General features: G+C 42.4%; 1 protein-coding gene across 9 annotated transcripts in view; it reads right to left on the bottom strand.

Annotated features, from left to right (window-relative positions):
• The window catches only part of LOC120571198 (receptor-type tyrosine-protein phosphatase U-like), a 243,153-nt gene that overhangs the window by 34,332 nt on the left and 182,486 nt on the right, over positions 1-26,335 (bottom strand). For 5 of the 9 annotated variants that reach the window (XM_039819974.1, XM_039819975.1, XM_039819980.1 and 2 more), the window contains 6 exons: positions 26,092-26,279; positions 17,266-17,338; positions 14,174-14,250; positions 12,157-12,174; positions 9,177-9,213; positions 3,251-3,348 (listed from right to left, as the gene is read on the bottom strand). In XM_039819974.1, coding sequence (XP_039675908.1) covers positions 3,251-3,348; positions 9,177-9,213; positions 12,157-12,174; positions 14,174-14,250; positions 17,266-17,338; positions 26,092-26,279 — 491 coding nt within the window. The remainder of the gene's footprint in view (positions 1-3,250; positions 3,349-9,176; positions 9,214-12,156; positions 12,175-14,173; positions 14,251-17,265; positions 17,339-26,091; positions 26,280-26,335) is intronic. The other 4 variants (XM_039819976.1, XM_039819981.1, XM_039819982.1 and 1 more) reach the window with 1 other exon arrangement.

Here is a 26,335-nt window from a genome sequence, read left to right as displayed (position 1 = left end):
TTCTTTATTTTCATGACTATTTACATTGTAGATTCTCATTGAAGGCATCAAAACTATGAATGAACACATGTGGAATTATGTCTTACATGTCTTATATTCTAGATTCCTCAAAGTAGCCGCCCTTTGCTTTTTTTGATAACTCTGCAAACCCTTGGTGTTCTCTCAATGAGCTTCATGAGGTAGTCACCTGGAATGGTTTTACCTTCACAGGTGTGCTTTGTCAGGGTTAATTAGTGGAATTTTTTTCCCTTATTAATAAAAAAGCAAAGGGTGGCTACTTTGAAGAATCTAAAATATAAGACATGTTTTCAGTTATTTCACACTTTTTTGTTAAGTACATAATTCCACGTGTTCATTCATAGTTTTGATGCCTTCAGTGAGTAAATAGTCATAAAAAAATAAAAGGAAACGCATTGAATGAGAAAGTGTGTCCAAACTTTTGGCCTGTACTATATATATATATATATATATATATATATATATATATATATATATATATATTATATATATCTCAGAGGTTGCACACCTCTGGAGCAACTATGGGTTAAGCGTCTTGCTCAGGGACACATTGGCTGATGTATCGCAGTGGGAAATGAACCCGGGTCTCCCACACCAAAGGCATGTGTCATATCCACTGCGCCGCAGTCACCACCACCCTCTTTTGGTAAGTGTCATTCGTTTTTTGTCATGACAAGTTAGGGTTACGGTTAGGGTTCATGTGTCATGACTGTGTCATGACAGTGTCATGTGTTCAGGACACTGTCACGTCACTCTTATGTCGATACCTTCGAGTGTTACCGAAAACACGTCTGACCCCGTTTTGGTTTGGAATCTGCGGGGTCGTGTTTCAGTCTCAACGGCCGCAAACGGAGACCTTTGGCGACACCGACACTGACGCCAACGTTTCGCCGTCTGATTGGGTCATGACGCCTAGTTCTCTGACACTAAGCTACTAACGTTACCATGGCAAGTACCGACAACAGGCGGAGTATATTTTATGCCCACTATACGAGAATGTTGATGAGATATTTTGGTTTGATCCTATCATCTCCACCATTACGTTTGACACATAAAAGTTTTTTTTTTTAAATCTGATTTCCCACTCTTGGAAATAGAATAGATTGTGTCGCTGATAGTGTTATTTTCCTCTCTCCGTCCCCAATCAGGCAGCCCTCCAAACCTCCACTTTTTAACTTTGAGTGTGACTGTGTGAATGGCTATCCTATATTTCTGTTGATGCAGTTTCTTGTGGCGTCGACATTTTCTTTCCACTGTTGGTTGCCTGGTGTCGGCATTTTCCACCGCTCCAGGCTGTGGACTCATTTTCTGATCCAAAAATGCAATAAATCTCTCACCTACAAAGCCAGGGTAAAACTCCAGTACCATCCCTTATGGGGATGTACAATGATAAAAGGCTAAAAGGACACTCTGAATTATATGATGTATTTCCTATGTTATTCTTTTTGATTTCCTATTTGCACATTTTCCCTGAGGCCCTGTTAATTTGTGACCCTGGTAGACACTTACTCCCCGCGTTGCTTGTCGGTTATTCTTGTTTCACAAAATAAGATGCTTTTGAACGGTGCTACAGATGTTTCCTAGCGACCAGTTTACACAAATTCTCTGTTAGCTGTGACATTCCTTAGCTTTTAATGGTGCAACTCTCTTGTCATATAATATAAAGTGAGGACTTAGGAAGAACTGTACACCAGTGGTGGAATGTAACTAAGTACATTTACTACTAACTACTGTACTTAAGTACAAATATGAGGTACTTGTACTTTACTTGAGTCTTTTCTTTTGCCACTTTCTACTTTGCTACATTTCAGAGAGAAATATTGTAGTTTTTACTCCACTACATTAAAGGAGATTTCCAGTCGATTTCAACACGTAGCTCTGTTGTTTGTATATTTGGAGTGCTGTCAGAGGCGAGAAAAACTAAAACAATCGGTGTTGCCTACACCTTGTTATCCTCTTGCTACAGTTTGCACCCAGGAGGCTGAAACCGGGCAAGTTTTAAATGTGCTTTTAGCCTCTTAGCATGTTCGTAATGTTATTACAAAGGCCTACCCATGTGAAGTGATTCCTCCCGAGTGAACACAGTCAATCTGACTGCAGTAGGTGTGAAAGAAATGCATAAAAGTCGTTCTAATTTAGCTCTGTTTAGTTCCAGTGTTGAGACGGCAAGACTTAGGGACCGTCTACAAACTACAACACTGAAAAGAGATACAAAAATATAAAAACAAAATAGGTATATGCTTATTTTTCAAAAGAAAGTGCTGTTGTACAGCTAGCAGGAAACAAGTTATACTTAAGGTAAGTTTGGAGACACTACCTTATTTAATCATTAAATTAATACATATTTCTGTTGTATCTCTTTTCGGTGTTGTAGTTTGTAGACGGTCCCTAAGGACTTGTCTTGCCGTCTCAACACTGGAACTCAACAGAGCTGAATTAGCATAACTTTTATGCATTTCTTCCACATCTACTGCATTCAGATTCAATGTGTTCACTCAGAAGGAATCACTTCACATGGGTAGGCCCTTGTAATGACATTTCGAAGGGATGTGTTCACGTATCATTCATAGCCTGATTTAAGTAACATCTTAGTCCTACCAACATGGCGAAAACAGATTTTTCTTTGGCTGTTCTTTGACAGTATTTTCTGATTTATGAAGTGATATCCAAAATTTCCTTAAACTTAAATATGTCAACAAAATTAAACAAGAATTTTGAACCTGGCTTTATCCGAGGTTCAGATGCCCATTCTGGAAATGTATGTAAATTAGAACATATTTAACAAGATAATGCCTAATTTACATATATAAACATAACGGTTCAGAAAACTTGTAATACAAAAAAATATTGTCTTAATGAACGTAACCCACTGGGGTTAGTTTCATGCTGATATCTGTTAGTTCAAATATGTTCCCCTATTCCCCCGTAGTGTCTCCCCTTAGAGTAACAGAACACAGGCCACAATGTTCCTTCATATACATCAAAGCTTTGACTTTGGAGCCCAGGCGCCAGAGCAAAAAGGCGATCTTTCAGGATCAGACAGTGGCAGCCATTTCCTCCCACAACACAGAGCGCAGCGGCTCTTCTGATATATGGTGGATGATGATAAAAAAAAAAAAAAAAAAAAAAAAAAAAGGGGAGCTCCAGAAATACATTCCCTCCCTCCATCCCTCCATCTATCTTCACAGCTGGCTGGAGGAGAGGTCACAGGACAAAGAGAAGGGAAACCTACCCTGCCCACTTCCACCAGCTTAGTGATCATGACAATACTGAAGCAGTTCTCCTGCCAGACCATCCGCCAGAAGTCATAGATCATCTCCTGCTTGGGGCCTGCAGAGCGGGAGATATACAGTGGAGGTATAGGTGGGGAAGTGGGAGGGAGGGAGAGAGAAAAACAAGCGAGGAGAAAAGGTGTAGGAAGAGAAAGAGAAGAGGATGAGAAGGGCGGAGAGATGAGCCATAAGTCAGAGAAAATAGCAGCAATAACCATCAATGTAGAGGCTGTGTAATCCATGCCAGGGAATAGAGTAACAGTGTGTCATTCATGAACTATTGCCCTGCTCCGTGTTCTCCTAATTCTGCGGAGAAATGTCATTTCAATACACCCACAAATCCTCCGCCATTGTGCAAACAAGCTCCTGTGTTGCCTTTCGTGAACACCGGTGGCAGACACAAATCACAGGCCCTGGAGAAGATGACACTTTCATTGATTCCATTACACCGTGGCGGTGATAATATCACAAGGCCCTCCTTCATCCCGCCTCCTCTGCCAAACACTCTACGCAGCGCTTTTAGTGAACAAGATGTCTATTCATTTCCACCCACGCACGTTGTTTAATAGGAATATTATCTTGTCTCCTTTAACTGACCTGGATGACTATTTTAAGAGACGGTTTCACCTTATCATCCCTCATACGTGCTAGCAGAGTAGTAAATCTCTTTCACGCTTTATCATGTATACTTTTTTCTGTTTGTATTAAATCATTGATTTATTTATTTCAGGTTCATTTGTACAACACAATCTCAATACAAAAGCAATTCTGCGTTAATCATGCTGGCAATGTGCTACTTGTATGGGTGGCTTCGTTTATTTAAAAAAAAAAAAAAACACTGAAACTGTGACATCACATGCCATTTCTAGTGTGGGGCAATTACACTTCTGTCTTAATAATAAACTTAGCACAAAAAGTAAGGACATTTGTGTTTGGTAGATTATTTCTCTGTGGTAACGATGCTTTTTGGCAATAAATCTTATACCGTTGGAAAGCCTTTTTCAAATGGTGCCCCATTTGTAAGGAACAAGCATTTGTGGGATGAGCAGCAGCGCTGAGTATGTGGGTTGCGCCCATGAAATATTTGCCAAATCTTCTCTGCCAATGCCAAACAGCGTATTCTGCCATTGACTCGTTTAGTGGATTGGATGATTGAAGTTTGAAGAAACAAGACATATTGGCAATTGAACAATGCATTCATTTCACGAACAGGAGCCTTAGTAGCGTGTGGAAGAACCATACACAGCCACAACAGCCTGGCACCTCCTCCTCATGCTGGTCACCAGCCTGGTCACACACTGCTGTGGGATGGCATTCCATTCTTCAACCAGCATTTGTCGCAAGTCAGCCAACGTGGTCGTGTTGGGTTACTCTGGCACGAACAGCACGCCCAAGCTGATCCCACAAGTGTTCAATGGGGTTGAGCTCAGGACTGCTCGTTGAAGAATGGGATGCCATCATGTGTTTTAGGCTGTGATCTCCCAGCCAGCGGTTACATTTTACTGTGCATCTTTCAGAGGATTTTCTGACAATAAATAAGAAAGTGACAAGGCCCCCTATTGTAAAAAGTTAGATTTCCATGTCTGTTCTGATTGTAAAGCAGGTGTATTCAGAAACTGCGCCTTTGAACGAGCCGTAAGGACTTCTGTGCGGTTGTGATGTCACAACTATACTTCGTAGAGGTAGAAAGTTCTGCTACAGCGCTGTTACAGTCATTCCCCGGCTGCAACGAGGGAAGACAGAGCGCAGTTGTGGAAGAACGGGTAACGCTGACTAATTTAGAGCAGACTATCTCTAGGATGGAAATAATTACCTTTTTCCATTAGACCGCACAAGGACAAAGATTTGAGAAGATTGGAACGTTGTATTATGTCATCATTTGTTTAAAGTGAATTGAAGTCTCTGGGTCCTATCTAGCACCCGGCGCAGCGCAAAGCCCGACGCAAGTGACTTTGCTAGTTTAATACCGACGCAGTTGTCAATTTCCCGTCCACCGCCCACGCCGTTTAAATAGCAAATGCACCTGCGCCCATCTGTGCACCCATGGGCTTGCTGGTCTTACAGGGAGGTGTATTAAGGTGCATTCTTGGCGTATTTCTATCTTGTGGCAGCGGGAAGTGATCGTGCCATTGACCAACAAAAACCTGGTCTAAAGTCAATAGCGCAGCATTTCATTGTTGTTTCATTGTTGTGAAATAGTATTATGATATGATCTTGCGTGTGAAGTGAAAGTGTGCGAGCAGATCAGTTTCTTCTCCTGAAAATCTCTCCTTTCTACTCAGCAAATCCTCCATCACAATAGCAATGCTCCAAGGTCCAAACGCGTCTGGCTTTTAAAGGGAATGGGAGAGGACACTCTGATTGGTTTATTGCATGTTACGCCCAAAACACACCTATGAATTATTGAAGACACTAAGTACAACCCTTTTGAACCATGCGCCCGGACCCTGTTTTCCGCCGTCAAACTAGCAAAAGTGGATTTGGACACACCCTAAACGCACTTGCGCCGTGCGCTTAGCTCGTTAAAATAGGGCCCTTTATCTTTTGTAAAGTAATTTGAGTACCATGAAGGCACACCCCAACATTCTGGTTCTATTATGTTGGGTTTTCCAGTTTTTATTTAATTTTCTATATTTAAACCTATTTTATTGGTCCTTATTTGTTTTTGTATTATCTATTGTAACTCAGGTTTGCTACCGTTTGCTACAATTGTATTTTACAAGAAGGCTTGGATAGATAAGGCTAGTAAGCCCTATGACAAGGATTACATTTTTGTTTCTTTCGTTTGTTTGTACCTTGTTATAACTCAATAAAAAGAGACTTTAAAAAAAAGAAGCAATATCCCTAAATTTGAGTCAAAAAAAGATAAAGAAAGCAACACATACACCTCAAACATGAGAAACACCGTAGTGCTTGTTTTCACTGCTTTTTCTTCCAAAGTTGTCTTAACAAGATGAATCTAAAGGTAAGCTTTGACTACATGCCCAAGGGCAAACACACAAAACCTGCGAAGGCTGAGAAAAACAATAAGAGAAGGAGGAGAAGCAACCTGCCTGATAAAAAAAGGGAGCCTTTCCTATCATAACAGCCAGATTCTGGTCTTTACTGTAGTTAACTCGGGGTGAGCCGACGCTAGCCTCTGTACATTTCCATTTGAAGACGTGGGCAGCTACTTTAAACGCTGTTTTCCCTCCTCTTCACACGGTTATTCACAACTCACTACCCTGTCAGCAATCACTGTGTTGGCTTCTATATGTATTAGTGAAATGAGATGTTAATTTTTCGGCAGGAGAAGCCCACTAATGCATCGCCAGAGGGACGGGGCAGTCAGCTGAGAGACGGATGATGTGGCTGGGTCAATCTGTATGCGTAGCACAACATGCCGCTGCTTTGGACTCAGGCTTTTTTCAGAGTGCGCTTGGCATTTCTCCTCCTCCGCCCGCCTCCTCCCTCGCTCCCTCATCTCTGGACATAATAGCGAGTTAGCCCAGAGCACCTGCTGCCTGCTGCACAAGCACAGCCGCCTTAAGACTCATCTAAGATACAACAAATCAACCTGAACCTGCCGTGACAGGCGACCACCCGGGGCTCGCCACCAGTGTATGCAGAGCGTGTTGTTCGGTGCATACAGAGTGTGATGGGCAAGTGGCACGCATGCATGCACGATGCAGTCGGTGGATGTACTGTATGGTGTGTGGGTGTGGACGTCAGTGCACGTGTAGACACTCCATATGTGTGATTCACTACAGTGAAAGTAATGGATTGCAATTAGTATGGCAGCTATAACAAAATGATGTGTTGGTTTCTGTTTTCACCCTGGCTCTTATCATTTCAGGTTAGACATTGACATTTATTTTGTCCCCAAAACACCCAAGCTTAACCACCAAAATATTGACTTTATCCTATAACTGGATCATTCATTAAAATATGGCCATGAGATCTGAGATAATAAGACTGTGGTGGGTTTGTTGATGCCCACAGCACCACCGAGACTGTTTTTTTTTTTTCAGGGCAACTCGGGGTTGTGCCCGTCACAGATAAGACCGACAGTGAGGTTACACCCTAGGGACGACATTCGGAGGTAGCTGAAAAATGCGTATTCCGGTGTAATGAAGACCGGTGGTGAGTCTGTGTCCACCAGAACAAGTAGGTTCTGCTGTTTATTTGTAGCCTCAGAGACCCGCGTGCTGATTGGCAGAAAGTGCACTCGAGGACGAAACGCTTCCTGGGATTTTCGTCTTACAAAAACTCAAATCTCCACCACTGAACAGAAAAGAGGAGACATTTTAATGCTGCTGCAGTGTTTATTAATGTATGTGCATGCAGCAAATATGGCTGCTGATTTTAACTTTATTTTTAGCATTATTATTCAGTGGGGGTTTTCTTTTCGATCTCATGTTAAAGCATTCCATTTCATCTTATTTTTATCTTATCTTGATGGCATTCAATCCCTGTTTTTATGTTCACTCAATGTCTATTTTCCCTTATTGTAAATCACTGTGTGCTGTTTTTCGTGCTGAAGAACTTTTATATTAGATTATAACTCTAAAATATATAGAAATGCAGTCAATTATCTCACAAATCTGGTTCAACATGTGTTTGTCTGTTGGTGACTGTTTGATAACTAACCTTTGTGGGATTATGTATATACGGTACTATACTTTAGACTTTTTTTTATTGATCCCCAGTGGGGGAATTACAAAAAGAAAAGCTTAAGAAAACCGTTAACTTGCAGAAACACTGTCTTCATCCATGTGTACATATCCTGCTTCAGCAGTGTTTACACAGGATGCGTTCAGGCAAAGTATCAAGTGTAGTAAAACCAAAGAAAATAGACTGGAAGTGCTGGAAAATAATAGTGGCTAAACAAAATATTGACACTTTGGGCCCAATTTGGACATTTTCACTTAAGGGTGTACTCGCTTTTGTTGCCAGCGGTTTAGACATTAATGGCTGTGTGTTGAGTTATTTTGAGGGGACAGCACATTTACACTGTTAAACAAGCTGTACACTTAATACTTTACATTGTAGCAACGTGCCATTTCTTCAGTGTTGTCCCATGAAAAGATAGAATGAAATATTTCCAAAAATGTGAGGGGTGTACTCACTTTTGAGAGATACTGTATATGCTTCTGTAGTTTATGTGTATGGTAATGATTTGTAAGAGAATAAAATCGATAAAATGATTGTTGTCTTTGTAAACGTGAACCGTTTTGTTTGATTCTTTAAGTCAGTAACTTTGGGTCGGCTAGAAGTCAAATTTCACTCAGTACTCCTACTGAAGTAGCACAGTGTGGCACCCTTCCCACCTCTGCCTGCACTCTTGTATGCAGAAAGACTTTGTGAGCAAAACGTGAAAGAGAGAGAAATCTTCGGAGGTTACTTTTGTGAAGCGGGAGAAGTGAGACCAAAGTGAATGATGGAAAGAAATCAGAGGGGGATTACGAAGTGAAAAAACATATTCACTGAATAAATAGGATCAGAGCCGGGTGAGAATAAGTAAGAGTGTGAGTGTTTGTGTGTTTATGTGTGTGTGTGTGTGTGCGCTGCTTGGGGAAAGCAGCCTATATAATGTATCAAACTGACATCAGAGAGATGGTTGCACCACACATGCAGATGGCGGGGAGGAGAGACACAAAAGCTGAACTTCACAGAGAGCGACAGTCAGTAGTGTTACAGTGCAGACTTGACTGACAGTTACAGTCGACCGGTGCGAGAGTGGTTCTCACGGGCGGATGGAAAGTGATGCTTTATGCTGGAAACCCCAGATGTGAGCGTGAGGCAACACAGGCTCCTTGTTGTTTACACATTAATAATTCAGTAAAGCCATTTGAATATCGTCAACATTAGCCCGTCAACCACTGCTGCCGGGTATTTGACACTCACCTTGAGTGGCGATGAAGTGATTTGATCGCTGGTAACCCTGTGAGACGGAGAGAGTGAGAAAGATGGCAGGGAAAAGAAAGGAAAAGGAGATGGGAGAGGGTTAATAATTACAGGAGCATATGCTGAAGTGAGACTCGGGGGCCTCTAACTTTCATTTCCCATCCGTTCTCGTTCTCCATTTTCAGCATCTCTTATTCGTCTTGTGGCTCTGCTAAATTTCTGCTCTGCTTTTGACTGAAGACGTATTTCGGCGGCCGTGAAAACTAGTCTGCGCCAGGCCATCGGCTAATGAATAAATAAATGATGTAGGCATTTTTGATCCGGGCCGAAGTCTTTGCACTGTTTTGGGTCTTAATTTGGGGAAAATGATCCCACTTAAATTATAACGCAGAAAGAAACGGCATTAATTCCGCGTCTCTCCGTGAGCCAGGTCATTGCACGCAGAGGGAGGGAGCTGCGTTTCAAAGTCGGCCCGGGGTGCGGTGCTTTGCATGCAGCCAGGGCTGCTGATCAAAGCTAGATTGACAAGTGAGGGATCTTCAGCTCTGGGAGTAATTCTACCTCAGTGACGCTGAGTGATCCGGCCGTCTCCTCTCTGCTCAGCTTGGCGTTAGTGCAGTTATGATACAGTGTGCACGGGTTGGAAGGCTATTAGTGGCGCCCTGGCCCTCCAACAAGCAAACCCTGTGTGCTGAATGAAAAGCAGCCAAGCATGATAGATCCCAAGAATTAAGATGAGTGTGCCCTCTCACAACTCATGGGTAAAGTGATTCCAACTGTTGTATAAGGTAAACATTTGTAAAAATACTGTACAGATACCCCCCCCACACACACACAAACACTAATACACACAATATTCAGCCATGCAGGCACAGAAATTACATCATGCCACAGAGGGAAGTTGAGATGGATGGCCATCGCTATGAAAGAGTGCAGCGACCCTCATTCCCATGAGCCTCCGTTGCTGAGTTTGCCTGAGCCAACCAGTTTCCTGTCTGTCACCTTGGCAACCACATTTTCCAACAGCAGGCAAAAAGAAAAACATCAAACATTATGAATTCACAATGGATTACAAAACCCCCCACCCAAAAAACATGCAAAGTCATATGGGACGTGGAAAGCCTATCAATACTATTGAAGAGGACGAAAAACAACTTTCAATTTGTTTTGATTCGATATATTTGGCTCACTCCAACTACAACCTGTGACAAATTAGTGGAAATCTGACCTTGGTGTATGCAAGCAAAATGGAAATCAGTGCTCATATTGATCATGCATCGCAGAATCACTTGTAGGAATCCTACTGAAACAAATGTTAATAGAAATCCTCCCTGAGAGCACTGGGGAACATTAAATAGAGTTTTAAGAATAATAATGAAAAACAAAAACAGAATAAATAAATGATCAGGATTGTGCAACACCTAGGGTTTCTTTCATAGCCAAATGGTGTCAACAAATTCAACTGACTTCAACCTGCATTGGAAATTAAGTTGTATTAAAAGTGAAATGAGAAATAGAGTGTCATCGCTTGTGGGTGAATAACAAGTTGAGGTCCAGAATATAAAGTATTTTGCCAAATCTTACAACAATTTATAATGAAACAACACGATAGTTTGTGTGTTTTTGGATTCCGAATGATCAAAAAATTATTGTTGTTGTAGCTTCCTTTCTTTGTTGCCCAAAATTGCAAGAATTCCTTTCCTGTGGGGTTATTTGAGTGGGTGGAGCAAAAGCCATCTCGAGCAAAAAGATGCCACAAAATGATCAACTTGATATCTGTTAAGAAGCATTATGGTATTTTAAATTAGGACTCTTACTTTTAATATGTTCACAACAACAATCTTCATAATTTTAAAGCTCTCTAGAGAAACTTGCGAGCAAAAAGCGAAGAAATGGCCAAAACTGCATAGCGCCCCTTTAACAAGCTATCTAACTTGCTAACTTGAAGTTAATCTTTTAAACATGCTAACTGGAAGTTAATCTTTTAAACTTGCTAACTGGTACTTAATCTTTTAAACATGCTAACTGGAATTTCATCTTTTAAACTTGCTAACTGGTAGTTAATCTTTTTAACTTGCTAACTGGTAGTTAATCTTTTAAACATGCTAACTGGTAGTTAATCTTTTTAACTTGCTAACTGGTAGTTAATCTTTTAAACTTGCTAACTGGTAGTTAATCTTTTAAACATGCTAACTGGTAGTTAATCTTTTAAACTTGCTAACTGGTAGTTAATCTTTTAAACATGCTAACTGGTAGTTAATCTTTTAAACATGCTAACTGGAAGTTCATCTTTTAAACTTGCTAATTGGTAGTTAAGCTTTTTAACCTGCTAACTGGTAGTTAATCGTTTTAACTTGCTAACTGGTAGATAGTCTCGCTTTGCCAGACCTTCCTCCACAGCGCTGCGGAGGAGGGTCTGCCTAGTCCACACAGCATTCCGGAATGGGAGAAAAACCTGCTCTGGTTTATTGGCATTTCTTTAAACCAATCACAATCGTCATGGGTGGCACTAAGCTCTGCACGGAGCCGCTGTAAAATAGCCTCGGGAAGGAACTTGTTTTGTGGAACGTGTACATTCAAAAGTTGTTTTAGTCGAGCAATATAAAACTCAGATTGGACAGATAGTCTAGCTAGCTGTCTGGATTTACCCTGCAGAGATCTGAGGAGCGGTTAACCATTGTCCTCATATATCGACCGGAGTTTAGATCTCCAACACACAGAAAGCGGAAGGAAATGATAGGACGGCCTGATGTTGAGTAAGAACCCCAGGTGAGCATCTGAATATGGATGAAAGAGGACACTGCTACACTCAGTTTGGAATGAATTGAACTCAGGGGAAAAGTGATGGCGGTCAGGCTCAGCAGCTTAGAGTGGAAAAGAAAGCTGTTGGAGGGAAGCCATGGAGGGCTGGAAAGGACAGCGAGAGGGGCAGCATGAATAGGGAGAAAAGGCGGAAAGAGAAGAGAAGCAAGATACTTACTTCCCTGTTTATCCGAATCTAAGAGATGCCAAAAGGTTGAAAACAGGGGGGGTGGAAAATAGAGAGATAGATAGAAAGAAAGAAAGTAGGGGAGGAAACAAGAGCTAGTTATTGTGATTAAAGACCAGGAAAAGAGGGTAATGAAATGGTTAGAGAGCTGCTTGCCTTGAGGACCTGTGGAGAGAATAATGTTGAAAAGACTCCAATTCCCATGTTTCTACTCAAAGGGCCACTTTTGTTTTTAACTATTAATTTCCTCTGAATCCTACTTCCCTTTAGCATGCCACATATTTATTGCGATTTTAGCAAAGAGAGACATTTTTTTTGATCTGAAGCCAGCGTCCTTGATAACAGAGCTGACACTTCAGCAAGAGGACATGGTAGGGATTACACCTCAGGAAATACATAATGTCATTTAATACATTCTTTTAATTGCTCGAGGTGAACACTTTCTTCAAAAGTTGCAGCGTGCTCTGCAGAAGTTGACCGGCCCAGTGTTCCTAGGAATCCCATCCATATTGGTAAGTGTGCGCTTTATGAGAGGGGTGTGGACGTCGGAATGGTGGACGGGTGTGTAGAGCGTCAAACTTTCACGCGGGAGAGTTCAAATTTAAGGTGTCTGCCATCCAAAGAAATGAAGTTTTAGATTTGTCTGCTCAGCCACTACTTCCCATGCTCATACTTATTTTATCGTATTCCAAACTAATTACTGCTGATTCCAACACAAGTATGAAAGGCAGAAAAAAAAAAAAAAGACTACCTGACAGTGAAGAACTGTCAGGTAGTGATGGTGTCACTTTGTGTTACACCTGTCACCAATAGACAGCAACAAAAAGAACATCTTTAGATTTGACACAAAAATGTCACGTCTTGCTACCCATGCCAAAGAAAAAAATTATGTAAGCCTGCATTTGAATGAGAGAAGGGAGCGCTGGAACTTTTCAGTTTAACCTTTAAAAAAAATAAAAATAAAAAGCAAAGTTCCATTAATTCCAACCTTGGCGTCTTCAATGAATCATTTGGAATCATTTCACTGCAGTGTTCTGAGCCAGGGGTCTTGGCATGACGTGCAGGCCGTGCTGTAGACAGCGGAGTTAATGGCTCAAAGGTCCTTGGAGTGTTGGCCCTAATGGAGTCCTCACGAAGCACTAAAGGGGATGAAGTGGCCACGCGCGGCACTCTGTGAGCTTTGACGTTACGCTTTAACCAACGCCACCCACATACGCTGAGCCAGGCATCCACTACTGATTGGGCCCATTCCGTCCACTTTACATTCCCTTTTGTTCAGCAAACAATAGTAGAAACAAAGCACGTAATACAGCATGCAGAGACCATAACAACTCATGGAAAACCCTGCTGCAGTAGGCCGAGCCAAAAACGGAGGCAAGACTGTTGAGAGCTTTTCACAGTCACCCTCAAGATCTTAGACCCTGGCCACCGTACGCTGGGGGGAAAAGTGGCCGTCCTTCAGATAGTTTTGGTCCATCTAATACAAAGCTGCCGAGATAGGATCTGGCAGGAGTGAGTACCGCTGCTGGGACTGGAGAGGCTCCCTGAGACAGTCATTTGAGCTGAACTGGAGGTAAGATCAAAATATCTGAAAGTAGATGAAAGGATCAGCCGTGTTATATTGAGTCCAATCGCGGTGCCATGTCGCCTCGCAAAAGCATTTGGCTGAGTCACGAGGATGCTGCTCCGAGCTTATGGGCTCTTGTGGGAGCTCTGGAGTCGCCAAAAAGATCTCGCCTCAAAGCCTGCATGTACTAGCACAAATAGATACAATGCTATGTGTTGTGGGTGTAGTTACTAAATGACAGTTCAGTCTGAGTAATAGAACAGCACACACAACCTCCGACAGCATGTGGAAATGTCTTCTGGTCAAGCACTGGGTCAACCACAACAACAATAGAAGATGACTAGTACGAGCTCTTGAGGCGGAGCTGTTGGATCAGCAAAGACAGAAATGAGGGAGTTGGAGGCGGAGGAGGAGGGGAACATAAAACTGAAGGAGACTTACGTCTATGTAGTTGGCATTGACATAATCAGAGCTGGGGTCTGCAAGCAGAGAGTGGAGCTTCACTCTATGGCGATCATCTGAAACACACATAAAAAGGATTTAGGGTTCACTGATTGGGTAATTACAAGACACAGCTACTTGATCAGTCAATTTCTTGGCTTTTATTAATACAACAGCAGATCTATTAGGTTGTCTGTCTCACTGGATGCCCCGTTTCAGCACTGCATTCCTGATCAACTTGAAGGATATTGCGGTTCATTAGAACTAGGGCTGTCAAAATGAACGCAATAACAACAACGAGTTGACGCAAATTCCTTTTAACGCCACAAATGTATTCGACGCGCGATTACCGTGCACACGCTCGTGATTTGAGCCTCGACCGCTCCGTAGTTTCGGAAATCAGGACGCGATCCAGCAGTAACGCCATTGCCAAAGGCAGGCCGCGCTGGACAGCTTGCAATGGAGAGGCCTGGACAAGCAACAGCGATAGCTAAATGGGTGGCTATTAACATTGTAGAGGACGAGGGTGTGCTTGAAATAATTTGAATCACATCCAACGACTGCGCGTATGAATTGCCTTTGAGAGCCACCACTGTATCAAAGCATAAAGCAAGCATATTTGTCCCCTCCATGTTGATAAGAGCATTAAAACACAAAACACATCCCTTTTAAAGTACCTTTAGAAGAAATTAAATTTTTTTTTATAATTTGCGAATAATTGCGATTTCACTATGGACAATGCCAACCATGCCAATAATACCGGTTAAATATTTTTAATGGATTGACAGCCCTAATTAGAACAGTCAATAAAATCAATAAAAATGACATTGTCCTCACCAAAGTAATCCTTGAGACCGGGTACGGGATACGGATGCACTGATCCAATATTATCTCTATTCATTTTGATTCCGTTACCTAAACTCAGGGTATCTGCTGATACCGAATACTGATCTTATGCCACTGCTCTCTTTTCCATAGTTATATAAATCTATAAACCTCGCTACATAGACCTTGTCTTTGTTGAGTACAAACAACCAAAAGAAAGGATTGCCAAAGTTATCAAAGTAGAACTCAGATGTTAATAATACGGAATGATCCTTTAAGGGTCAGTCTGCAGAAGCTGTGATGACACCTGCCTCCGATACAGCTGCTATCACACCTGAAGACTTCAGTTCATCTGGGACTTTGTGTCTAAATGTTACTCCCGAGGCTTTTCCACCAAGACTCTGAAAGAACACTGAAACTAAGATGACGTCGACATTAAGCCGTCTCAATTTTAAAATGCTTTTTCCTGAGAAAGCGATTTGCATCTATATGAGCGTCCCTGCCTGTGACTGAGCAGCTACACACACACACACACACACACACACACACACACACACACACACACACACACACCTGGTTACTCTGTGTAGAGTCAGCCTGTTTAAACTTTGTTCAGTCCCGCCCTGCTCTCTGTGGCCACCTGTACTGCCTTTTAATGCAGCCAAATTCAGCTAAACTGTTTCCATTTCTATATTTTTCTGTTTCCGTTGTCAGACAATTGAACGAGTATGACATAATAATCAGGTTCCCCACCAGCTTCTTATGAACATCAAAGACAAGGACTTTTCAAAGACTTTCAAGGCCAAATTCCCTCAAATTCAAGGATCCAACACGGCATAGTTTGAGACATGGCTCAAGGTTAAGTACTGTTACAACAGTGAGGATTTTTATAATGAGAACTAGCAGGCTTGACTGTGTGAACACTGTGGTGGCAGACCAGGGGTTGATGCATAGACTGTAGAAGTGAAGCCAAAACATCTGCATTGCCCCCCTGGTGACTGGCTGCGGTATAGGTCATAAACCCCGCCTCCGCCATGTTAGCGCATGGGACATGGCCCAAAAAAAAAAAAGTACACGTCAAATTCAATTTACCCAAAGATGGCTTCTGACGGTTTAGGTAGTTCTGATCACGCCGATGTTTGTTCAGGTGTTCATTTTTCTGATAAGTTTGGTTTTTATTAGTTATCTGATGCTATAAAAAAGGGGGGAAACGTCATGATTGACAGCTGTGATTGACTCGGGATTGTTCGGGAGGTCGTATGGGCGGGACTTCGATACCTTTGCTCCTCCACCCGGTCACTACTGCGTGTGCTCTAGCTCCAAAACTACAAGATAGCAGCGCCCGTATCCTGGAGATTTTGGCTTCACTTTTCAACAGTGGGAGGAATTGGAGACTCTATGGGGTCTCTCGCCTTCACTTAACATAGGACAGCAAAAAAAAAACTTATGTTAAGTAAAATAAATATCAAAATATATACATTCAAGTGCTCTCAATGACCTATCAATGTCTATTTATGTTAATTTTCAAAAACGTTTAAGGCCTAGATTTCCCCCTGTCGAATTCACAAACTGTCAAGGATTTCAAGGATTTTTTTTTTTAATAGCGGCCCATAAACACTACATGTTAACCAGCAGTCATTCCCAAGCTGCTGCGGTGATCAAAACATTATTTCATACTGTAATAGTTATGTTGCCAGCAGCTCGGCAATATATTCAGCTTTGCTGGCATTTAAAATTAAGGATTACAGAGAAAGTTAGATGACAGAAAGTTGTTTTTTTTACTTTACAGGCACACAGATCCAGTCTTGAGAAAAAGATTGAAACCTGTGTCGCCTTTTGAAAGCTGCCTCCAAACCTTAAAGAACTTTGTTAAGGGTCTCATGGCTTTAAATGTGATTTCTAGGGCTTTCCCACAATGAACACTGCATTGAAGCTAAGATATTGAGTGAACCTGCTATCGAGAATAACGTTGCAGAAACCCTATTAAAGCCACTGTTAAACAATCAATTTGAATTCATCTAACCGTAGTCACAGTATAACAAGAGATTTTTCTAGATCTAACAAGCATTCAACTAGGAGTTAAAATTATTATTGGGCGGCTTTGGCAGACTTCTAAGACAGCAGTAGTGTCGTTAAATGGTAATGTCCTTTACAGGGTATGCTTGAAAAGCCATAAATGTTAGGTGTAACCTACAGTAAAAGAGACAGAGGGAGAGCCAGGTACTAACTGCATTAGTATTTATTTCTTGTAACCCCACAGTACTTACGGTTAAGCAGACTATCGTGCCTTCCTTTGGTCTTGTCCTTCTTCTTTGTGACGTCCCAGCCATCGAAAAAACTCTGCAAAGTACAGTTAGAAATCACACGTTAAAGGCCCAGTGTGTTACGGGTTTAGCTGTTCATTATCAAAATCGGTGTTGCCCGTTCACAAACTTGTCCTTTTTCATGAATATTTACCACCACCATCAATTCCAAGTATTCCTTTTGGCTTGAAATGTTACATTTGCATTTGCATGAACTGGGGTAGACGCTCCATATTCATGCGCCATCTTGAAATACGTTAGCCGGTAAGGGACATACAGGACATACTGCTCCGCCTTTTCACGTTTTCTCTGTCACATGATAAACTCCCAGGTGCTGCTAATGCTGCTAATGGGTATCGTAGCTTCCCGGCCCCCGGCAAGTTTGAAGAAGGAAACATGGAGGACCACATGTATTCAAAATCCAAATTTCAGGAACAGGAGTCTTCTTCTTCTTCACCCAGAAAAAGAAAAAGGAGATTGATAAAGAGCAAGAGACCGCGAAGGCTACCGTAGCTGTAATACGTACTTTGAACTGCGTGGCGCGAGACAGTTGATTGCGATATATGATCTCAACTCTAGATGGGAGAAGTTCCCACACATTGGACCTTTAAGTTTCATTAAAAAAAACAAAAAACATGGCAATGGTGTTTCATGCATCTTGAAACTTACAACAGAAACGACTTTGCTAATGCACTCCAAAGTGTTACCCTAGGGTTGTCTGAGTAACTTTGCTATTACAGCATCTTGCCAAGTCATCAACAGACATCTGCCACGACATAGCGGGGAGAGACTGAGGCTGGGAGATGACACGCGGCACTGAGAGATGGCTGCGGCCTGGGGAAGGAGGAGGCGGCCCGCTGCAGTCATTCTCATTCTACACACAGTGCGAGGCGCGCTGCCTGAAGAAGCTGATGCTCTGTAACGCCTCCGCGTTAAACGACTACGTTTGTGACAGCTGTTCATGACACACCCATCCACTAAATCTGCTGGTGCGGCGAGATGAGTCACTGACTCTAAATCACTACTAGAAGTGAGAGAACAGCAAAATGAAAGAAGACCCAAAAACGTTAACACTTTATAATGACCATCGCTAATAAATGGTCAATAGTTAATTAAACTTAGGTTAATAGCTGTTTTACTGTTAACAAACAACAAAAGGATGATGAAAAATGATTAGTTATGCTATAATTTATGTTATTTTAACAGTTTATTGTTGCTCAAATCACAGCATTTTTATGTATTTTATTAAAGGGAACTATGCAGTTTTTTTTTAGCTTAATTTACCTTAACTGAACAGCTTCGGAGTCATTGGAATGGTTATATGACTTTTTTCGAGTTGAATGGTGGTCATCTAACTTTTAAACTTGTTAACTGGTAGTTAATCATTTTAACTTGCTAACTGGTAGATAGTCTCGCTTTGCCAGACGTTCCTCCACAGCGCTGCCGAGGAGGGTCTGGCTAGTCCACACAGCTTTCCGGAATGGGAGAAATATATATGACTTTTTTTCGAGTTGAATGGTGGTCGTCTCGCTTCCCCCTAGCGCCTGTGAGCGGAAAAACCACCCTTGCAACTTTCGGGCGCGGGCCTCAGCATCAGCATCAAGAAGTATCGCGTGATATCAGGTCTCGCAAAGTAAATGATTGCTTCACGGCACTGCTCACATACGCCCATTCAGGAACCGGCTAACAAGATGCCGATGGATTTTTTTACACTATCGTCATGGCTGAGCCGGCAAAAAAGAAGCAGAAAGCTAGGAAAGCATTGTCGGAGGAACAGAGAAAGAGGAAACGGCAGACTGACTGAGTGAGGAGTCAGACACGAGTAAACATCGGAGCTGCCAAATATCTATTCTGAAGCTGTGGGGGGGGGGCTCTATAGAGAAACCTGCGAGCCAAAAGGGAGAAATAAGCGAAGAAATGGCCAAAAATGCATAGCGCCCCTTTAAAGGACAATTCTGGCGCAAAATGAACCTAGGGGTTAATAACACATGGGTAACGAGTCGACCGTTCTCTGGGAACCACGAACGCCGTGTAACCAGTAACCAGTAACATAGCTCAAGCACGGCGTTTGTCGTTCGACTGGTCGTGACTGTTTTCCCAAGATAGATGGCGCCTGCCTGTATACGTGAACGGTACAGTCTTTATAAACTTTATCTTTTTAATAAACTGTCTGTACACTTACAAAGCTCTCAATGCTTCGGTTTACGTAGGGACCCTCATTATGCTACCGTGGAAGTGTGGTGCTATTTTGAGCCTTGTTAGTGGTATAGAAATAGTTATTTCTTTTTACTTTACCAGTTCCCCGACGACTAGCGTTATAAGCTAATTAGCAGTTTGCGCTAAAACTGATCACATTCGATTAGCATGAAAACATATCCCAGAGAACGGTCGACTCGGTACACATGTGTTATTAACCCCTAGGTTCATTTTGCGCCGGATTTGTACTTTAAGTTTCTGTTAATGTCAACAATGGTGTACGGAAAGACGACGGCTTTGATTGCTCACGTCTTATTGGACAGCTCGGTATCAGTGGCGTACCCTCGTTTATAAACCATCAATAAACATTATTTGGATGGCTTTTTATAAAGTTGCTGTTGATGACTATAATACCTTATTAACGGTTAATAAAGACTTTGTAAAGCATCTATAAACATTATTTAGATAGCTATTATCGGTGTACAAATAATCATCTCTTTTATAGAGCGCCAAAAAAAGATTTAATGGGGCAAAATGAATGTTACTTGATGCTTTATAAACCATTTACTAATCATGAACTTATTCTTATAAGCATTAGTTGCAACTTTATAATATCCCTCTAGATGTTTTTAGAGGGTTTACAAAACATATATAACACAAAATAACATACAATATAACATTACTAATATTTAATAAACAAAATGTTATTTGTTAACAGTAAAATAACTATGAACTAAAGTTTAATTAACTATCAATTTACCATGTATTAGTGATTAGTCATTAGAAAGTGTTAAAGAAATCCCAAACCCGGCTTGAGTCGTGTCATATTCTGTTGCATTTTAAGTCACAGCCTGAGGCTCTCGTACTGAGGCACGCTGTCTCTCGTCTGCCCCCCGGGCCCCCCCCCCCCGAGGGCCAAATTGGGACCACCTGAGACCCCGGCAGAGATGCACAAAGCAAGCTGATCAGGGGATTACATTTGTCACTGGATCCTGTACACGTAATGTCTGATCTAATCCTGCTTAACAAACCTGCCTTTATCCAGCACTGTGTTTTTGGAGCCTCAACAACATTCTTTTCACCTTCCTGGAGCTTTATTTCTTTCTTCTTTATTAGCCTATCAGTTAAATTTGACATGCTCAACACTTTAGGACTAAACATTTGAGTACAAATTTCAAAGCATTACCCTGTAACATTAAGTATTAATGAATAAGGTATGATTTATTAATAACAGTCTTAGCTAATGTGCTTCATCGGGGCTATTTTGGGTTGGCGACATTAGCAAAACAACCCCCACAACTGTCATCATTTTGTATTGAAATTAGGAAATATTGCTAAATCCTTTTTGGTGCATGAAAAGTATGTGACATCACCTTTTTCCAATCAAGCCCCGCCCACTTCAAACCAGTGGGAAAATACAGAAATCTTGATGGTGAAATAACCCAAACTGTTCCAACTTTGGCAGAGGATTACGTGTTCATGTCGGATCACATTAGTTATCGTACCAAAGCTGACTGAGAAAATAGATTCTCAGCTTCTTTAAGCCTTAAAAAACATATATGATGTAATCCACAGGGGCCATTTATTGGTTTGTTTACTAGTCTGTTATATATAAACTGTAGCTTATATCTCAGGTATATTGGCAGCATGTATGTCTTGGCTGATAACTAACAAGAAATTGCAGCCCAGGAATTTGTCTTAGCCAAAGATTTGTTGGAGGGCATTCAGAAACAGTGTTACACCATTATTACAGAGCACAAGTCTATTTTTCTGGAAAATGTTCCACTCAGTACATATCTCGCTCACAGGTCTTTAAAGCTGCATTAATCCACTTTTCAGCCGATTGAGGGAAGCAGAACAAGCCAAAAACAAATCTAACAGCACGGTTGGCCCAATGGTTAGCACTGTGGCCTCACAGCAAGAAGGTACCGGGTTTGAGCCCTGGTTGTCCCGGGCCTTTCTGTGTGGAGTTTGCATGTTCTCCCCGTGTCTGTGTGGGGTTTCTCCGGGTGCTCGGGCTTCCCCCACCACTAAAAAACATGTTCCCCGCTCCCTCTGTGCCGGGCTGGTGAGCATCTGGCGTCGTAAGGCTGCCGTGCATCACCCAGGTGGGTGCTACACATTGGTGGTGTTAGAGCACGTGTCAAACTCAAGGCCCGTGGGCCAAATCCTGCCCCTTGCAGATTTAGATCCGGCCCGTATATCAATGTGGGTTAATTTTGGCCCGCCTAGTTGTGTGCCAAACCAGAAACAAAGCAAAGTGTTAAACTGTAATTATCTGACATTCAAAGCAGAATTTGGCAGATTTGCCGACTCTGAGAATCAGAAATTTCCCCAGAAGCAGAGAGAGAGTTTTCATATTCAGGCTGTGAAAAAGGTTGTTGTTAAAAAATTTTCTTTGTTTTGCTTGATTTGCTGAATTCTATGATGGCTACGGAACTCTTTTGATGACTTTTGTAGGGCTTCATGTCAATAAAAATGCGACAAAAAGCGTACAAAAATGTCGGGAAAAGCAACAAATTTACAAAAAGGTGACAAATATCTGAGAAAGCCACAAAAGAATCGGAACAAAAATGAGGAAAAAAGCTACCAAAATGTAAAAAAAAAAAGAAGTGACATGCAGTAACAAAAGCACGTCAATAAACTCACACATGTCTGGCCCTTGGTGTGATTCTCTTTTTCCAGTGTGGCCCTTAGTGAACATGAGTTTGACACCCCTGTGTTAGAGAGTAGTCTCCCCCCCGTGAAGCTCTTTGAGTGTCTATGATAAAGCGCTATATAAATGTAATGAATCATTATTAACATAAAATGATGGCTAACGTGTTAGCTTTAATGACCAAATCTAAGGGTTCCATGACAAAATGTTGAAAAACAAATATTGGCAGAAATAAAGTGTCAGATTGAATTTAAAGTCCCCCCTCCAGACACATTTAAAGTATGTAGAAATGCTCTGCTATGATTAATATCTACCCTTTCTCCCTCACTGATAGATTCTGCCCACCACCACTGTTCGCGCTGGCTGACCGGTGAAAGAGCAGTGCCTAATCGGGACGGCTAGAAACATCGGAGAGATTCAGCCATACGTGTTTGAGCCTCACGTTGGGTTCAGACAGCAGGCTGCAGCAACAGGTTGTTTGTTAGCTTGTTAGCTTGTAACCGGCAGTTGCTGACCCAGCGGTGATGCCAGCGTGTTTTCTCTCTCTGTACTGACAGTCCGCTTTGCGCTGGAGGTTTCAGGTTTGTTACATGCTTTTGCATATTAGACCGTGATTGGCTTTCAAATCTGTTACGTAGCAACTACAGCTTGCTATACGTTTGTATTTAAAATTTCCGGGAAGTGCACAGGCATCACCCTCTTTCAGTAGAGGAATGTGAAAACACCGCTCTAGTGACAAACTTTGCACAGATACAAGTCACTATATTCGAGGTCTGACGTTTAAAGCCCAGTTCAGACCGAAAATTCAGTGGTCGTAACTGGCTGTCTCAGCTCGACTCAAGCCAGCTGATAGCGTCGCTGCGACTCAGCTGGTCCAGTCTCCAGAGGCTGGTTAAGGGACGTCACCGGTTTCAACAGCCAATAAATAACAATGTCAACTTGTGTAAAGGCAGATATAAACTACAGAAATAAAATGATCCATAGTCCATTTTATTTCTAGGTTACAAACTGTCAACTGGTTAAAATGGCTTTCGACAGAGGCTCAACGAGCGCAGCACGTGGTCGAGCGAGCTAGAGAGTGACTGAAGAGAGGGAGCGGCGAATCAGAGAACATTCATTAGCCACATTCATATTTAGACCCAACAAATGATATATCGTGCTACGAAAAAGCCTGAAAGTTGGAAGTTACGTTGCAGACCGGTGTGTTGTCTCGTCACAAATCTTAAGGGGACGTAAACATAAGAAAAACACATTTTTGAGTTAAATGATATTCCACTTTGTTACTGGCCCATGAGATGCTTTCTGTCAATATGTTTGTTCACTGGCTCCAGATGTTGGCTTCCAAGCACAACACGTAGAGTACCCCACCGACACCGAGGGCCTGACTCATTCGCAACCCCCCCACAATGCCTTGCAACATGTCTGATCAATGGCACCGAAATGACCCTGTGGGAAATAAGGGTTATGAAGTCTGACAGCAGTGTGCACGCTGATCCCCTTCATCTTGTTTATTTCTCCAGGCGATGGGGAGCCAGACTGAGGAGTGAAAAAGCGACCCATATATTGATTTTGGTGGGGGGAAATTTGTTGGACACCCTCAGGGAATCGGAAAAAAAGTGCATCTGGCTTCCTCCCGGGTGGATGTGCAAAAAAAAAAAAAGACTCATCAGCACTGGTTGATGTGGAGGGCATGATATTAAAGTCAAAAGAAAGCTGAACTTTGAAAAACATTATTAGGCCACACCGCACCACAAAGTTTTGCATATCTGCATTCTGTAATGCAGATTAAGTAAAACAGCGTTTCACTGCCTGCTCATGAATATTAAAACACACCATTTAAGCCTTTTTAAAGTAGACAGTAGGTGTCTACAGTAACACAGAGATAGGCTCTCTACACTAACAGCAAATGAAACTGTCTGTATTAGTGTTTCCACTGCTTTTTTTTCCGGTCCCAGCTGGAGACAGGGTGGTCTACGTGTTGGAGAAATAAAAGCTCACAGCTTTGAGCCCCCGTGGCTTTCAGGTGGCTGATTGTACGCACCGGGTGCTGCTTCGGCGCATAAACCACTTTAAACCAACGTTAGCTTAAGTGCAGAGATTCTTTGTCCCCGTATAAATACGTCTCTCATGTTCTCGGAACAAGAAAGAGAGTATCAGCGCCACTCCTCCAACTGTTGTCTCTTCTAACAACAGCGTACTTCACTTTGCCTATCTGTTTGACACATACAAACGATGAAGTCAACGTAGCCTATTTGAATAGAGGCTCTGGAAACCTCCACTCTGCTTTCTGTCAGATGTTGTTCCCTGGCTGCAGGGTTCTGCTCCCATTCAGACACAAGAGCATTAGTGAGGTCCAACCCTGATGTCCGGTGATCAGTTCTGGCTCACAGTTGGCATTCCAGTTCATCCCAAAAGGTGTTGGATGGGGCTGAGATCTGCAGCAAAAAAAGTCTGTCGCAAACGTCCTGGGCTAAAAATGAACACCTCCACAGACGTCTCTGTTGACCAAGTGGTGCCAGAAACAATCCCCATTTTTCAGCTAACGCAGCATCAAATCAAACGTGTGGCATAGTCTAATTTGAGAAAGTAGCGATAACCGTGCAACGCAGTGATTGTACATTTCGAAGTCGGCTTTATTTTACACAACTGTCTAACATAAAGTGATGTAGTCCGTCACAGGAAATGTGCTCCCAGAGTGAATATTGAAAAAGGTTTCTATCATTAACCTCTTCATATTTCTAACCGTTCCAGCACATCAACAGATGAGCAGGACTTTACATTTTAAGTCTTAACTCTATGTTGTAACTAATGCCGTGTTTCCACTGCATAGCTGCTCGACTCACTCTGTTGGTACCAGCACTTTTCTCTATTTGTTTTCCACTGCGGATAGTTCCCCCTGAGTGCAGGGGGACTCTCAGCTGATCGCTGTGTGAAACTGCCGTGACTTCATCATCAACGCGACACTCGCCGAATCCTTTCATTGGCAACCAAACAGAGGAAGGTCTGCACTCTGTCTAGTGTAGTGCTATCCACAGCGTTTGCTAATGGAAAACCAAAAAAAGAGCGAGTTGAGTAGAGTCGCGTCATACCACGTAGTGGAAAAACGGCATAACTTGTTATATTTTTTAAGCATTTTTGGCCTTTATTTTTGACAGGACAGCTGAAGACATGAAAGGGTGAGAGAGAGGGGGAACGACATGCAGCAAAGGGCCGCAGGTCGGAGTGGAACCCAGGCCCGCTGCGTCGAGGAGTAAACCTCTATATATTGGCGCCCGCTCTACCAACTGAGCTATCCGGGCGCCCAGAGCCAGCCATTTTTATAACAAAGCATGATCACGTTGATTTATTCTCGCATTGCCAGACCTCTTCCTCCACAGCACTGCGGAGGAAGGTCTGGCTAGTCCACACTGGGAGGAAAACGTGCTCTGGTTTATTGGCATTTCTTTAAACCAATCACAATCGAAACGGTGCCTCTGCAAAATAGCCACAGGAAGGAACTTGTTTTGGTGGAACATGATATAGAGAGAAGAAGACTACACGTGGAATTAAAATGGCTGTGTATGTGATAAAAATTTTTACAAACAAAGAAAGATAAATAGGCGTATCATTTGAATGTCAGTTCTAACTCGGAGGATGTTTCCCGAATCGACCAGAGTTTAGAATGCCGACACAAAGAAAGCAGAAGGTGAGGGACATCCGGCGGAACCATCGGCGGCGCCGGAACTATCCCGTAAATGAAAGGTCGCCGATATAGACTACGTTGAATCAAGAAAGGCCATTCCCCAAACTGCTGCCACAAAGTCGGAAGCACATTATCATTTTACGCTGTAGCACCATTTCCCTTAATTGGAACGACGCCACAAAAAACAGCCTGAGACCCAAAGCGCACCCAAGTGTAACTATGGTGCATCTCCTTCTTTTCTTTTCCTCCTCCTTACCTCGTATTCTTGTTTGAAGCCGTATCCCTCGGCCGTCTTCATCTGGTTGATGTGCTGCAGGAGGTCGGCCACCCTTACAGCAGGGTGCAGCTGACCCGTGTGATAGGGCGAGCTCTTCCTCCGACAGTGGCGGTGGGGCGAGCCTCCCAGTAAGCTGCTGGACTCGTTGACGGAGCTACGCTGTTCGTCTGGGAACACGAACACACACACGGGTCACGGCATGCCGCTGACATTCTGCACTCTG

Source organism: Perca fluviatilis, chromosome 13 (assembly GCF_010015445.1).
Source record: "Perca fluviatilis chromosome 13, GENO_Pfluv_1.0, whole genome shotgun sequence".
NCBI classification, from domain to species: domain Eukaryota; kingdom Metazoa; phylum Chordata; class Actinopteri; order Perciformes; family Percidae; genus Perca; species Perca fluviatilis.
This window is presented reverse-complemented; position numbering and strand designations above follow the sequence as displayed.